This window comes from Bos taurus, chromosome 2, assembly GCF_002263795.3.
Source record: "Bos taurus isolate L1 Dominette 01449 registration number 42190680 breed Hereford chromosome 2, ARS-UCD2.0, whole genome shotgun sequence".
Classification (NCBI taxonomy): domain Eukaryota; kingdom Metazoa; phylum Chordata; class Mammalia; order Artiodactyla; family Bovidae; genus Bos; species Bos taurus.
Window position 1 is genome coordinate 30,079,672 of NC_037329.1, and position 13,580 is coordinate 30,093,251.

The window sequence follows — 13,580 nt, forward strand, 5'->3', positions numbered from 1 at the left end:
GTAATCTCTTAGCTTCATCCCGCTCTTCATTATACTGACAACCAGGGTATCGTCAACGGAAGACAAGACATGTAATTATAAGTTATTAATAGGCTACGACATTCAACCCTTGGGCTTCCCAGGTGGCACTAATGGTAAAGAGCTCGCCTGCCAGTGTAGGAGACATAAGATGCATGGGTTTGATCCCTTGGTCAGGAAGATCCCCTGGAGAAGAGGGCATGGCAATCCACTCCAGTATTCTTGCCTGGAGAATCCCATGAAGAGAGGAGCCTGGTGGGCTACAGCACACAGGGTCACAAAGAGTTCGACATGACTGAAGTGACTTAGCATGTACTCACTTTCAACCCTCGTCACCAGACAGTGAAGGGTTTAGATTTCTCTTGACATTATCTTGAAAATTCTTTCTTGTACATCAGTAGATCAAATGAATACCAAAGTTACACAAAGACTGCGTATCAATTAGAGGACATGTAAATTAAAACACATAAGACAGAAAGGGAAGACTGGTTTTCATTAGGTATTTGATAGATAAGAAAATGCAATCCAGGAAAACCAAAGGGAAACCATATCCAAATCACCTTTAACTCCAGGACCCTACAAGTAAAGGAAAGATGTCAGAACTATAAATTTCCCCCCCAATTCCTAATTACATGGATTGTGCTAATTTATGCCATAACTTAAAGTTTATATTTCAGGTCAATGAGGAATGTGCATGAATCTGTATAAATTGTAGATAATTTTAAGAAATCAACAGAGTTTAAAAGAATAGGTAAAGCTTCTAGGTCTCCTGTGTGAGATTTAGACTTCTACAGTGAAGAAAGGATCAAAAACTTTATTTAGATGTTACTTTATTTACTGTTGAATCTTAAATGTTGTATATTCAATTAGAAAGTCCTTCAAGTCAGAAACCCTAGAGTATTGATAATTTTCTCAACATCTAAAACTCTATTATGTATATTGTTTATACCCAATAAAGTGTTTATGTTGAAATTCCTTTATTTGGAATTAAAGAGGTAATGAAAGTTTTTTTTAGTAAATAAGTAAATAAATGTACTATGTGTATACCAAATATATTTGTGTGTGTACACTATTTATCAATGTGTTATCATAACATATATAGTATATTCATTTGTATGCTAAAGGAATATGGTATGATAAAATGAATACAAGTGAATACAAAAATATTATTACTTTTTGCCCCTACTATTTATGAGTCAGTATGGCTAATAAGTAAACATTAGCCAACTTATTATTACTTACTTTTGTTTCTTATCACTCTTCCTGATATATTTGTTATTTAACAATGAAATGCCTGATGAGACAAGTAGCAGATAAAATGAGATACCAGCATATCATTTAAAACAAAACAAGTTAGGCTACTAAAAAATAAGTGAGCCAATTATTATTTCACGTAATCCATATATGTTATATATTATGCATATTACATTACATACAGAGAGTCATGTCCCTATGTGTAGGTAATCCTTTAAGATAGATTTGATTTATAGCTACCTTGCACATAATAAGATACATTTCATTTTATTGAAGTGTAATTAACATATAACAATATATTAGCTTCCCAGGTGGTACTAGTGGTAAAGGACCTGCCTGTTAATGCAGGAGACAACAGATGCTGGTTAGAGCCTGGGTTGGGAAGGTTCCCTGAAAGAGGAAATGGCAACCAACTCCAGTTTTCTTGCATGGAAAATCCCACAGACAGAGAAGCCTGGCAGGCTGCAGTCCATAGGGTTGCACAGAGTCAGACACAACTAAATGACTCAGCACACAGCACGTACAATAGAATCATTCAGTACTTGCATACATTGTGAAATTATTACCATAAGACTTTAGTTACATCTGTCACCATCTGTCACCAGAAGTATGCAATACTTTTCAAGAGCCATACTAATCTCTATATGGTTCCAATTTTAATATATGTGCTGCTAAGTCGCTTCAGTCATGTCCGACTCTGTGCAACCCCATGGACAGCAGCCCACAAGGCTCCCCTGTCCCTGGGATTCTCCAGGCAAGAACACTGGAGTGGGTTGCCATTTCCTTCTCCAATGCATGAAAGTGAAAAGTGAAAGTGAAGTCGCTCAGTCGTGTCTGACTCTTAGCGACCCCATGGACTGCGGCCCACCAGGCTCCTCCGTCCATGGGATTTTCCAGGCAAGAGTGCTGGAGTGGGGTGCCATTGCCTTCTCCAATATATGTGCTACTGAAGTGAAAACACATTTCATTTCTGTATGAATACATTTTTAACCTGAATAATCACCTGAAGGAATATCTGGAAAATGATTCTGGTTTTAACTAGATTTATTTTTATTTCTTTACCTTGGAGGTCAAGATATCTTTATGACAGAAGAACAGAAGAAATATTATAATGCAATGAAAAAGCTGGGATCCAAGAAACCACAAAAGCCAATACCTCGGCCAGGGGTAAAAAATATTATATTTAGCATGTAAATTTTAAAATTATTTTAATTCATCTTTAATGTATAATTATTTCTTAAACATGAATGTATAATTTTAACATTTTAAAGAAAAGTCCTTATAAAACTGAATATATGTATTTTGAACACTATCACAGCTCTTAATAGTCTTTCATATATTTTCCTTTTCTATAAAAATGAAAAAATAATTATATATGCTTTTACTCTACATTAGCTGTACATCTTACTATTAGTACAAATGTTCTATAGAGAATCAAAATAAAATGTACTTTTGACTGAAATTTGATTATCTTGATGACTGTATGATGTAGTCACAGCATGTAGTGATAGGTGTCTTCAGTCAGGTGAAACCAACCTTGTAGACCTTTGATATTACAACAGACAGAACACCAGGGAAGCAGTCAGACTGGTCATGAATCTAAACTTTATCCTGCCATAAGATCAAAGACCAGAATAGGCTCAGGTGTAAATAGTGAGTCTTAGCAGTTAAATAGTTTGTATTCCTCTAATAGTTAAAATAAATTTAAATGCATTTTATGTATCTCAATTTCTGTTTTGTATAACACTGTAGACCAAAGTTGTGGCTGAAGACAGAGCATCCTAAAAATCGGAATATGTTTAGTACCAGCTGCCTACATGAGGATTATCCAGCACTTTTTAAATGGACACATGGCCAGGTTTCATCCAGACCTACAGAACCATAATCTATGAATTTAAAGCTCTAGTATTTAATTTTCTCAGTACCCTACTTGATCTTGATAGAGTGTCTTAAAACTTGCTTATGTAACCAATAAAGTGATTTTGAAATTGAGTTTCATGAAAAGCACAGTACTGTTCAGTGAGCTTGATAAGAAAAGTGATATGTTAAATATGGATATGTTTGGAAGTATATATTCTATACATGGAAGAGACAGGAAAGTATAGATCTCTGATATTATAGCAGTAATACCAGTGTAAGACAATGATGCCAACACATTAGTCAAAATAAGGTGACAAAGTAGAAATTTAGAGATGTCATTTTATTACCTTGAAACACTCTAGGTAATGGAACTGAGATTTTCTTTTCTTTTTTTTTCTCTGAGAGTTTCTTAGTAAAAAAATTACCTTGTGATCCTGGCAATTCCTGTATGACATACTAGGGTGGATATACTTAAAAGCAAATGTTAGTTTACAAGGTTAATTGAAGAATTGGTACACTGAAAGTCAACAGCAAGTTGTCATGTACTCTGACTTAGATCTAGCCCATTAATCATATTCCTTAAACAAAGCAAGAGCTTATAACCAAGGATAATTTATGCAAGTTTTGAAGACAGGTACCTTTAAAATTTGTTTTGTTAATGTAATCATTTATGGATACTACTTGGAAAATTTACTGTACAATTTCCTATCATTTTTGTTTCTTTGCAGAACAAATTCCAAGGATGTATCTTTGACCTAGTAACAAACCAAGCTTTTGATATAGCCATCATGGTTCTGATCTGCCTCAACATGGTAACCATGATGGTGGAAAAAGAGGGACAAAGTGACTACGTGACTGAAGTTTTAAATTGGATCAATGTGGTTTTTATTATCCTGTTCTCTGGAGAATGCGTGCTGAAACTGATCTCCCTCAGATGCTACTACTTCACTGTAGGCTGGAACATCTTTGATTTTGTGGTTGTAATTCTCTCCATTGTAGGTAAGACCATTTATTAATCAGATTTTAATTCTGAGTCAAACTAAACATCACACGTATTCAGAGAAGTTTCTGAATTCATGACTATAAACCTACTTTTGAGTAACACTGAAAAAAAATGAAGTAACCTTTAAAGCAAAACTAAACAAAAACATCTGCGTCAGAATTCCTAGGTTCACGTTATGAACCTGAAGGATACATTTTCTATTTGTTGGAAGCACATAATACCCCTTGATGTTTGACTTCCAGGATACCCTTCACAAACGTAGCAAGTGTGCCAGTAGATAGATGTGTCTTAGACCAATGTAAACTGGCAATGTAAATCTAAATGTAGAATCTGAAATCATTTCTAGTTTTTGCATATATGAGAACTATCCCTTGATTAGTGATAATATAACTAGCCAGAATATTGGTGATTGAAAATTCTCCCTGAAATCAAAGTGAAGTTAAGGTATGAAGAAATGCCAGCTTCATTTCTTACAGCTTCATACTTGTCAAGTCTGTAATCATTTTCAGCCAACCACAGTCATGTCTGTGAATCACAATATTTGATTTTATACTTCCTCTTGTTTCATTCCCATAGCTGTTTTCCTGTCATCTTGTTTTTCATTATTTGTACATGCCTTTCCCAGTAGTTTAGGTTTGAATTTATTTGTATAATTATAAATTTTAGACAGAAGAGATTGTGGAGATTATTTAATACAAACTCACTTAGAGATGCTGAAACAAGGAGACTCAGAAAGGTTGAAAGTACTATAATCTAAAACTGCCATATTGAGTACTGCAACTTAGAATAGGCATTCAAAATCAATTTTTGAAAAAAATAAAAGAAAAATTAAAATTTAGGTAGGAATCACACATTAACAGCAAGCAGAAGAGAGGAAGCATTCCACTTAACTTAGGAAGAAGAAAGGAATATCCCTCTATCACTTCGCTTTGTAACAGTGTTGGCTGATCCAATTAGATCAGAAAACGGAGAGGTACATATATTTAAACAATGGAGCAAATGATCAGTTTCACATCTTACTGTGGTACTCTAAAAATGCAAGAGAATCAACCAATAAAATGGATTCAATTAAAGTTCAGAAGGTACAGATTTTAAATTGCATGAACCATGAACCAATGTTAATAATTGTTTATGTGGACCAAAAGATTAGAAAATATATCTAAGGAAATCTGATTCATGATTCCAATAAAAATAAAGGAAAATACCTAGAAATAACTGTAATAAGAAATGTATAAGACTTCTATGAGGAAAACTAACAGAAACAAAAGAAAGTTTAAATACTAAATCCAGTGTTACCCCAATGAGAATATGAGTGGGATAATAAATTGGCAACATAAATCTAAATGATTCTAAAATTCATCTGGAAGAAAAATTAGAGTAATGAGGGGTGACTTACATTGCCAGATATTAAAGATATTTTACGTTGATGAAGTAATAGATTCAAATAAATAATCCTAATTTAAGCTTCAATATATGGAGAATTACTAAGTTACTCAGTTAAAAGATCTCATGGATCAAGATTAATGGATGTGTAAAATTGTATTCTAGTAGAAATAGATTTATAACCATGAGCTTAAATAGCCCTTTCTATTCATGACAAACAACTCCCTTGAGACAAAATAATAGATATGACCACATAAAAATCAAAATATTTATTCTATGGAGGAAAAATCACTACCGCCACCAAATTAAAAGAAAAAATAGTTGAAAAACATGTTAAAAACAAGGAAATTGTTAATGTAACATTTATGGCTAACAAAGGATTAGTACTTGTGAACACGTGTATACCCGTGGCAGATTCATGTTGATGTATGGCAAAACCAATACAATATTGTAAAGTAATTAGCCTCCATTTAAAATAAATAAATTTAAATTAAAAAAAAAAAAAACCACACACACAAAAAATACTCCTCATAAATCAATAAGAAGTAAATCTCCCAACAGAAAAATATTCAAAGAACTAGACTAGGCCAAAAGGAGAAAGTTGAAAATAGTCAACAAGCATACAAAATGTCCAATAAATTAAGAAAATGTGGATTATTTTTCCCCCCAAAAATGCCACAATACTGAGATGTTTCAAACATCACAGGGATATTTTTGGTAAAATTATGAAGAAGAAAACAGCACCGGTGAGCATGTGAAGTGGGAGCACTTTCATAGACTATCATTAGGAAAGTTAGTTTCCACAAACTTTTTGGAGGTAGATTTGCAATATATAACAAAGATTTAAATCACTGTTTCACCTACCTTCTATTATTATCAAAAAATGCTCATGCAAAAAATACACCTGCTTAGATATTCATTTCAGTCAAAACAATTGGAAACAGCATAAAATTCTTCAATATATGGTGACTTTGACAGAACATTATACAACTATAGGGAATTGTTCTGTTGTCATTTATATGGAAATACCTCCATAACATATGATGAAATAACTAAAACAGATGACCAAAAAACCCTTCTATTATCACGCTTACATTTGTATATGTTTGTGTGCTTGCATAGAAAAATGGAGTGATCCTAAACAAAATACTAACAGCAGTTAATGGTTGGTTGATATTTCAGGTGATTTATATTTTCTTTTTAGCATTTTACTATGTGACTTTAATTTTTCTACCCTTACAAATTAAAAAACTGTGCATGAAAAAATATAAGGTTCACAAACCTACTAAAGTAGAAAAAAAAGTCATAGTGGTTAAGGCTAGCCATTTTACTGTGGGATTGCTCAGTCCTTGGATTGTTATAATATTGTCTTCAATATAAAATGAAAATCCTGAAATCACAAGAGATAAAATGGCACATAAAACTATTTAGAGTCATAATTTTCTGTAGCATAGATATTTAAATATTTACCATTTACTCCTCCACTCTTCACCAGGTATGTTTCTGGCAGATTTGATAGAAAGGTATTTTGTGTCCCCTACCCTATTCCGAGTGATCCGTCTTGCCAGGATTGGCCGAATCCTGCGTCTGATCAAAGGGGCCAAGGGGATCCGCACGCTGCTCTTTGCTTTGATGATGTCCCTTCCTGCGCTGTTTAACATCGGCCTCCTGCTCTTCCTGGTCATGTTCATCTATGCCATCTTTGGAATGTCCAATTTTGCCTATGTTAAAAAGGAAGCTGGAATTAATGACATGTTCAACTTTGAGACCTTCGCCAACAGCATGATCTGCCTGTTCCAGATTACCACCTCTGCTGGCTGGGATGGATTGCTGGCACCTATCCTCAATAGTAAACCACCGGACTGTGACCCCAAAAAAGTTCATCCTGGAAGCTCAGTTGAAGGAGACTGTGGGAACCCATCTGTCGGGATATTCTATTTTGTCAGTTACATCATCATATCATTTCTGGTCGTGGTGAACATGTACATTGCTGTCATCCTGGAGAACTTCAGTGTTGCTACTGAAGAAAGTACTGAGCCCCTGAGTGAGGACGATTTTGAGATGTTCTATGAGGTTTGGGAGAAGTTTGATCCAGACGCGACCCAATTTATAGAATATAGCAAACTCTCTGATTTTGCAGCTGCCCTGGATCCTCCTCTTCTCATAGCAAAACCGAACAAAGTCCAGCTCATTGCCATGGACCTGCCCATGGTCAGTGGGGACAGGATCCACTGCCTCGACATCTTATTTGCTTTTACAAAGCGTGTTTTGGGGGAAGGTGGAGAGATGGACTCTCTTCGTTCACAGATGGAAGAAAGGTTCATGTCTGCAAATCCCTCTAAGGTGTCTTATGAGCCCATCACAACTACACTAAAAAGAAAGCAAGAGGATGTGTCTGCTACAGTCATTCAGCGTGCTTACAGACGTTACCGCCTACGGCAAAATGTCAAAAATATATCAAGTATATACATCAAAGATGGTGACAGAGATGATGATTTGCCCAATAAAGAAGATATGGTTTTTGATAATGTTAATGAGAACTCAAGTCCAGAAAAAACAGGTGCAACTCCATCCACTGTCTCTCCACCTTCTTATGATAGTGTAACAAAACCAGACAGAGAGAAATATGAAAAAGACAAAACAGAAAAGGAAGACAAAGGGAAAGATGGCAAGGAAGGCAAAAAATAGAGCTCATTTTTGATATATTGTTTACAGCCTGTGAAGGTGATATATTTGTGTTAATAAGACTCTTTTGAGGAGGTCTATGCCAAATCTCTTTTTATCAATTTATTCTCAAAGTCAGTGCATTTGCTAGCTCTGATTCTCTGACATAGGTGGGCAGCATTAGCAGATGGCTATTTTTACATTGGTAAATGTATCTCTAAGAATTGTTAAGAGTGAGTGTACAGGAATTATTGATTACAGCAAACAGAGGTGATTTAATTTTATTTACTTTTAATAAATCAGAAAAACTTGTAGAAAATATTCACATCTGCCTTGTCATCTTTTCACAGGATTGTAAACATTCATGTTTCCCATGCATGTAGGCATGTGTGCGTGCACACACACACCAATACCTAACATTTGGATATCTACAAAAGTATTTTGCCTTGACTTTTCAATGTAGTGCTCTGATAGAAGGCACCAGTAATGAATGTTCAGTTAAAACATCTTGTTATCTTGTTATTAGGGGTCAAGACTCTTTTATCCATGTCCAAAGGTCATTCTATATTTTGAGGTGCTTAAATTTATCCATGTTACATGAAAACCAATTTATATGTGCCCACTAAATGCCATGTGACATGTAGGCTGGTCAGTTCTACCAATGCTTTTTGTTTATCATGATGCATATACCGATTAGGATAAGAGTTACCTTTAGAATATTGTGCTTCATGGGCTGCCTTTTTCTATATCTTTGTTTGTTCATTCAGTAATCGTGAAACATGAAAAATTATTTTAAGTACATATCACATTCCTTGAAAGAAAAAAATGAACATGATTGAGAAAATAAGCAACTAAAGAAAGCTTTATCCATTTTAATTTATATACTGTAATGCCGGACTGTGCTGCTCCAAAAATACCAACAATGACCCAATTCGTGTCATTTCTGTCACAGTTTTCTGCTTTCTCATGCAGTATTGTTGAATCATTCTTCAGCACTGAGCAAAGCTGATACTGTCTTCAGTGGAGTGCTTCCAGATATGCAGAAAGATATTTGATATCATGATACATGTTTGAGCAGATAATGACTTGGGCACAGTATTTAGTATTTCACCTGCATAATATCCTGAATGTGTATGGCAAGCTTTCAAGTCGTACTACATGGCAGGCTTTCAACACCAACTTGTGTGTAGTAAGAATGAAATAGCATTCAACCAAGATTCTTGCCAACTTGCTTGCCTGATTGGTTCTAGTAATCCACTTGAACCTTTGTTCTTTCATCTACAAAATGAGGAGGATGTCACTTTCTCCTTAAAATTCTATGACTATGAGATATATTATGTATCCATCAATAATGTACCCTGAGCTTAAAGTTTACCAAGCACACATTCATTTTGCTTCTGCTGTTGTTCTTCTATCAAGGATTATATCTCTAGTTTAGAAAAAAAACTTGTTAATACTGGCTTGAAAAGAAATAGCCATAAAGCATTTTTTATGAGTTTATTCCAGGAACGTGAGATCATTCTTCTATCAAGTTATTCATGCACAGGCAAAAACTGAGTTACAAAAGTGGAAAGTAATTTTATTTAGAAGATTTTGTGGGAGGTTTCAAAACAAATATATACAACAATATTTCATTCATTTGCTTTCCTCAATGAAAAAAGAACATAAACTGTATTTCTATATTAAGTGCTTAAAACATTTTTGTTGTTGTTCTTTTGGCTAGTTAAAAATAAAGGAGATTTAAGCATACCCATAGAGATGAAGAAGTACAGATAGAGGATGAAAGGCAAAGGGCAAAAAAAAAAAAACCACAGAAATGAGAAAGACAGACAAAAACAAAAAAAGCGACATCTCCACAGAACTTCCTACCTAGAATATTTCTAAAGTATGATGTGTTTTACAGCATTAGTGAAGGAGATTATCACATCTAGACATTTGTCCTAAAGCATGAATGAAATTAAACCTAGGGCCAAAGATTCTTTACCAATCATTCATCTTACATTATTTGGGCCTCTTTTTTATTTACTATATAAGATACCATGCAGTGTTTTCCTAGACTATATAGAGCATTGTATCACCTCCCTGCTAAGTCTGTTGAAAATAGGTTTTGACCAATTTAGAGAACCATGCAAAATATATTACCTTTGTAAGATTTTTTAATACACAAAATTAAGAAATTAATATTACCTTAAATGTGAAGTTTATCCTCATCATTTTAAATCCATATAACTGTACTTTGCATATTTATAAAATATAGTGGGAAAAGATGTGGGAAGGTTTATGTGTGATTTACTATTCATGTTTTTACATTGCCTGATTTTTATGTGAAAAAAAATATTAGCAACTTGTTCCTCAACACAATTTATTCTAAACATTTCAAAAAAAGAATTACAAAGTTGCACTTCCATTTCATGCTGAACTATAATTTTTTAATGTAACATGGTTAAGTTTTTTTTATATATATGTTTTCCCAGGAATGTCTAATTGTAACTTTTTATCAATTAATAACAATATTTTGGAACCAAGTGCTCATTTAATATATTACAAGCTTGAAGGGAAGTTAGACTTCTCTTTTCATACAGATTACTGTTTGGTACTAATAATAAGATACCATTCTCAGCACTGTCATGCTAATATTTAAGTCGCACTATCATTGAACACATTTAATCTAATGATATAAAATGATAGTTACACTGTACAATTTAAATTGGAATAAAGTGGCAGGGAACAGATTTGAACACAAATCCATTCATCCAATGGAGATAAACATGGGAGAATCTCATTTTATCTTTTTGACTGTTACGTAGTTTGCAAAAGATGTAAGTAACTTGTTGGCTGTTTCTAAATGCTAACTGATGAAAACTTCAACTCTAAATATTTGTTCAGCATGATTTTATAGAATTTTGATAGCTTTATTCAAAAGTTAAGAGGAAATGCATATGTAAATAAAGCAGTTCTAAATAGCAATTTCAGAGAAATGTTAATGGGAATGATGAAAGTGGGCCAGCTAAATTAGAATGGCCAAGTAACTGGCTTGGGTTTAGGACCTATGTATAGAGGCCACCAATTTCTTTTAATAACTGTGGTTTGTTATGTTATATTCTTGAGGAAAATAATTGAGTTGCTTCATAAAAATAAAGGAATAGCCATGAATATAATAATGCTGTTTACATAGAATTCTTTATAAATTTCATACATATATGAATGCTCAAAATGTTTGAGTTTGTCATAAATTATATTGTAGTTATACTTGAGACCTGCACATTGTAATAGAATCTAAAAATAAAAGTCATCAAAAAATAAAATCATGTTTGCATGTATTTTCTGTTTTTGTGAGAATAACCTTTAACATTACACCATGACCCAGGCAAAAGGAGCTGCAGAGTACATAGTTAAAATCTCTTTCAAGGGAGGGAAAGGTTGTGTACTGATTAGAGTGGAGGGGGCCTTTGCTGCAACAGGATTTGCTGCACGTGGGGTGAAACACATGACTAGTTGAGAGCTGTAAACAAGCAACAGGGGAAACATGCTGTACTTTCTGTCTATTATTCTGAAAGTTGTGTAATTGGATACCCATATTGACAATCTGTCCCAGAAGAAAAAGCCAATTTTAAGAGATTTAGGAAGCTTGTGTCATGTCTGTATCACGTGCTTTAGCTTGACCCTCAAATTTATTTTTCATAAGCAATTTAAATGCAAAAAAGCCATGGATGAAACTATAGGTAGTAAGTATATAGAAAAGATTCAGAGCTTATTAACAGTTTTGAAAACCTAGTAGCATTGAGGAAAAATTATTCCTCTTCCAGATGTGATATTTGCTAGCATGTGCTAGTTTCCATTGTATTTTGTGCAAGACAATATGACTTGTATTTTGTCAATTTCCACTCAGTGACTAGAAACACCTTGGGATATCTCTATGGGCCTACAAGAATAAGAAAAGCAAAAACAAACCATGTTGCTAAGTGAAAGAAACCATTCTGAAAAAGCTATGTATTGTACAAACTAGCAGGTGGCACCAATGGGAATATTTCAACCCAGGCAGAATGTACTTAGAGAACCTTAGAGACCTTAGAGAAATTTAAATAGAATTGATTTTCACTGCATAAACCCCAGGGAAAATTGAAAAGAGAACTACTGGAGAAATTTTCTATAATTTATTGAAGGGAAAGAATGCAACTCAAAGTCTGAGAAAGACTGTTAATAAATTGAGACTACAGAAAAGAGACATTTTCCAACCTTCTGGCAAAGCCACCCAAACCCCATCTACTTTTGGTCTTTCTGCAGAGTTTTAGAACTGCCAACACTCACTTTCGTGAAAGACAAACATGATGATGACATCTGAATGTAAATATCAGAGTGTAATATTATATTGATTTATCATTCATTATAAATCATCTATTTGTTAAATTCTATTTTACTATTTCTTCTATAACCTATGTTATAGACTATTTTCTTTCATGATACTTTGAAAGACAGTATCTGGATGCTCCACTCTCAAAAGCTTCATAATTCTGGGCATAACTTAAAAATAGTGACTGGAGGTTGTACAGATTCTTTTACTGCACGTCTGCCAGTCCCTGTTTTCTAGCTTAGTTCAAGTCAAAGGGCTTTGTTTTCCTATGGAAGCACTGACCTCCTTAGACCAAGCTCATCATGTCTCTTGTAGCTCTTGGCATGAGAGTTAAGTGAAGTTTTAACTTTATTTCAATGAAAACGATTAAATTATGCTTGCTCACATTCACTTCTTACCTGCAGTTATTCTTCAGATTTCTCATGTAGGCTGTGGTTTAGTATCATGAAGCTAAAGTAGATCGTTTATTTCTTTTCTTCTCCCTGGCTACCTCCCAGATCCCTTTCTGCCTATAACCTGGCTCTTAAGTGGTACTCTGGCTGTGGTTTGTAGGAGGCAGACCCATTACCTCTCAAATAAATGGACAATGTGTGATTCCTTAGAGAGAAACATCTTTTCCTTTACTTACAAGTATCAGAACCAAATTAGGTGACTCCAAACCAGTGGTTAGAGTAAGATGAATATATAAAATAAAATAAATTAGGCAGGAAAATGAAGCATGAAGGAATTCGTTTCCCACCTCTGTTTCCTCTATTCTTTTAACACAGTTGATTTTATTAAATTCATCAACTAGAACCACTATATCAGGACAGGCTGAGTTGTTAGGGAGATTACAAGAAACTTACGTCTTTACTAATCTCTTCAAGCGAGTCAAAAGAAGATATTTAGAAGTATGATAGTTGTGGGTTTCACAGGATGTTTAAGAAAACCAATGTTTTCTGTGGAATTTTGATACCTAATTCTTATTCATAGCATTTTACTATAAAATTAATTCTTAATTTCCAGGATTGAGAAGAACATCCAGGAAAATGAATCATTCTGGCAGCT

The 13,580-nt window shown here is 34.1% G+C and overlaps 1 protein-coding gene and 1 long non-coding RNA gene across 5 annotated transcripts in view; one reads left to right on the plus strand and one right to left on the minus strand.

Moving 5' to 3' along the window:
- SCN9A (sodium voltage-gated channel alpha subunit 9) overlaps nucleotides 1-9,999 on the plus strand; it is a 165,040-nt gene extending 155,041 nt beyond the window's left edge. For 3 of the 4 annotated variants that reach the window (XM_024975630.2, XM_005202453.5, XM_024975627.2), the window contains 3 exons: nucleotides 2,335-2,439; nucleotides 3,861-4,131; nucleotides 7,014-9,999. In XM_024975630.2, the coding sequence (XP_024831398.1) occupies nucleotides 2,335-2,439; nucleotides 3,861-4,131; nucleotides 7,014-8,206 (1,569 nt within the window). In that variant the 3' untranslated portion in view covers nucleotides 8,207-9,999. The remainder of the gene's footprint in view (nucleotides 1-2,334; nucleotides 2,440-3,860; nucleotides 4,132-7,013) is intronic. The other variant, NM_001110787.3, reaches the window with a different exon arrangement.
- The window catches only part of LOC112442560 (uncharacterized), a 123,572-nt gene that overhangs the window by 66,761 nt on the left and 43,231 nt on the right, over nucleotides 1-13,580 (minus strand). Inside the window, exon 2 of the long non-coding RNA XR_003030693.2 lies at nucleotides 7,060-7,239. This is a non-coding gene — a long non-coding RNA (uncharacterized lncRNA). The remainder of the gene's footprint in view (nucleotides 1-7,059; nucleotides 7,240-13,580) is intronic.